We start from the raw sequence: 2,500 nt of genomic DNA, 5'->3' as shown, positions 1-2,500 counted from the left end.
TATAAACAGCCCCCTCTTAAACTAAGAAGTTCTCGATATGGTTTCCTCCAAAACGTTAACCTCTGGCGCCCTTTAAAGCTCTTGAGTGAATCAAACTGGTGCATGAAGGTGTGAACGGAGACGGTTTGCAGTCTGACCTTGGTGAGAGGAAGGTTGTTGGGCAGAGCGACTCCTTCCTGTGTCAGCAGCTTCTGCTCCTCCTCCGTCAGCTGGAGGTCCGGGTACAGCTGAAACAGTAGAAGAAGAAGGAGTTAGTCCTCCAGGTCAAACGCCCGTCAAACTGAAGCCTCACAAAATCATCAAAAATCAAAGTCTGACCAGATCGGCGTCGGGGCTGGGAGGGGCGACGGTGGACACACTGCCGTCGAGGCGAGCGGCGGCGGAGAGCACGGGGAGCTCGTTCACGATGCACGAGTCTGAAAACAACATCTGGGAGCTCCACTCATCTGCACGGGACAGGAAGTGACATCACAGTTAGTGACGGGGAAAGGTTGAGGTTTAAGATGCTTGAAAAGGTTCAGGTTCAAACATGGCAACAATCAGAGCGAGGCCGTTAAATTAAATATTTTTAAACTTCACTACGATACAAATACAAATCTGACAATGTTGACACCTGTTTCAAAAACCACGGCAACAAGAAAAGAAGTCCTCACCGCACAATATTTCTTAATTTCTTCTTTATATTATCAGAATTTGCAAGGAAACAACTCTGACCCCTAGTGTTTAAAATGTGTACTGCAGTCTAAATTCTAAACATTGTAGAGAGCTGTGAAGCGCCCGGAGACACTGAACCTGATTCCCTCGCTCGCTCTGCTCCTCCTCACCAAGCTCTATGGAGATCATGTTCTCCTGTCCAGGTTCGGTCTTCACGCCGCCCAGACTGCTGATGTCATAAACCACCTGGTAGACCGTCGCCCCCGCGGCAGCCGGCTGGACGACCGCCGTGCTCACCGCCGTCAAGATGTCCCCCGCCGTGGTGACGGGACTCTCCACCACGGGGTCCTCAGAGATGCCACTGTCGCTCTCGGACGAGGGGTCGGCGGTCGGCGCGGTGGGAAACACCTCGTTAGGATCCACGGCGTGAAGGACGTCCTCTGACTCGCTGTCGTTTAGCGTCTGAGAGAGAGACAGAATGTTTGGCGTCATTAGGCAGATCAGCTGAAGAGGGACTGTGAGCCAATAAAGAAACAAACTAAAGAGATCAAACTGTTTTTGAACCCGGCTGTTTATTTCTGCTTTTTAAACTGGGATTTTAAAATGGGACTTAATGGGGATTCCTTTGTGTTCAGCCAGCCTCTAGTGGACACTGAAGGAACTGCAGTTGTATTTTCACTGGTTTCATTTTTCATCACTGGAGGCTGCTGCTTCAGTTGAACACAGCAGAGAAAAGCTCATCTGAAAAACCTCAAGTCTATCACATTCATGCCGGAGCGTACACTCACACAATCGGGGTCTACTGCCCAGTCCTGCAGGGGTTTCTCCGAGCCGCTGAAGATAAGTTCGGAGCAGGAGAAAGGAGCGTCGAGCTGCCAGCTTTCTGCCGACACGCTGCCCAGAAACAGCTCGCCGCTCTCTGCATCCATGACCTGCAAGTCAAATATATTTTATAACAAACAGAGTGAGCTGCACAGAAAAGGTCAAAGGTTAAAAAGGTTGTCTAATTACACACCGACCTATAGGAGGAGCCATAACGGGAACACAGAGTCAGAGAACGTAAACGCAGCACAAAACAAACATCACAGGAACACAGGAGGAGGATATCCTGGTACACACACACACACACACACACACACACACACACACACACACACACACACACACACACACACACACACACACACACACACACACACACACACACACACACACACACACACACACACACACACACACACACACACACACACACACACACACACACACACACACACACACACACACACACACACACACACACACACACACACACACACACACACACACACACACACACACACAGAACCGGTCTGACTGAACAGAAACCTGATAAGCTGCTAAACGTGTTTTCTTCTTCTCTCCGCCTTTTAAACGTCTTCCTGACATCACGCATGAAAAAACAAAACGCTGATTTGAAGTTTTTAAAGATTTGAAACGAGATCTTCAGAAGCGTGAACACACACACACACGACACACACACACACACGGTCAGAATCAAACACCTCGGGGACCGCTCTCTACACATTTCAGACGTTTTCAGACTGAACAGGAAGTCATGATGACGCTGTTAGAAATCCTCTTCAGATAGATTTTACACTTTGATCCTTTCTCTGTCTTAAACGTTGTGGTATCGCTCCTTTGACTTCAGGTGCAGATCACCTGTGATCTTTTTCCACAGGTGGTAGAAGAACTCTGACGACCTTTAAGTCGTTTGGTTTCATTTACTGAATTAGAGTCTCAAATTTCTCTTCACCGACAGTTGAAGACCTTAACAATCAATTATAGAAATGGTCTTGGTCTTCTG

At 48.2% G+C, this 2,500-nt stretch overlaps 1 protein-coding gene across 1 annotated transcript in view; it reads right to left on the bottom strand.

The window, feature by feature from the left end:
• Positions 1-2,500, bottom strand: part of creb3l4 (cAMP responsive element binding protein 3-like 4) — a 9,084-nt gene that overhangs the window by 4,308 nt on the left and 2,276 nt on the right. The window contains exons 2-5 of the mRNA XM_061049506.1: positions 1,443-1,586; positions 825-1,116; positions 319-446; positions 138-227 (exon numbers count right to left, since the gene is read on the bottom strand). Of these exons, the coding sequence (XP_060905489.1) occupies positions 138-227; positions 319-446; positions 825-1,116; positions 1,443-1,583 (651 nt within the window). The 5' untranslated portion in view covers positions 1,584-1,586. The remainder of the gene's footprint in view (positions 1-137; positions 228-318; positions 447-824; positions 1,117-1,442; positions 1,587-2,500) is intronic.

The sequence above is a fragment of the Labrus mixtus genome, chromosome 11, assembly GCF_963584025.1.
Source record: "Labrus mixtus chromosome 11, fLabMix1.1, whole genome shotgun sequence".
NCBI lineage: Eukaryota > Metazoa > Chordata > Actinopteri > Labriformes > Labridae > Labrus > Labrus mixtus.
Note: the sequence above shows the minus strand (reverse complement) of the source record. Positions and strands in the feature narration are given on the sequence as shown.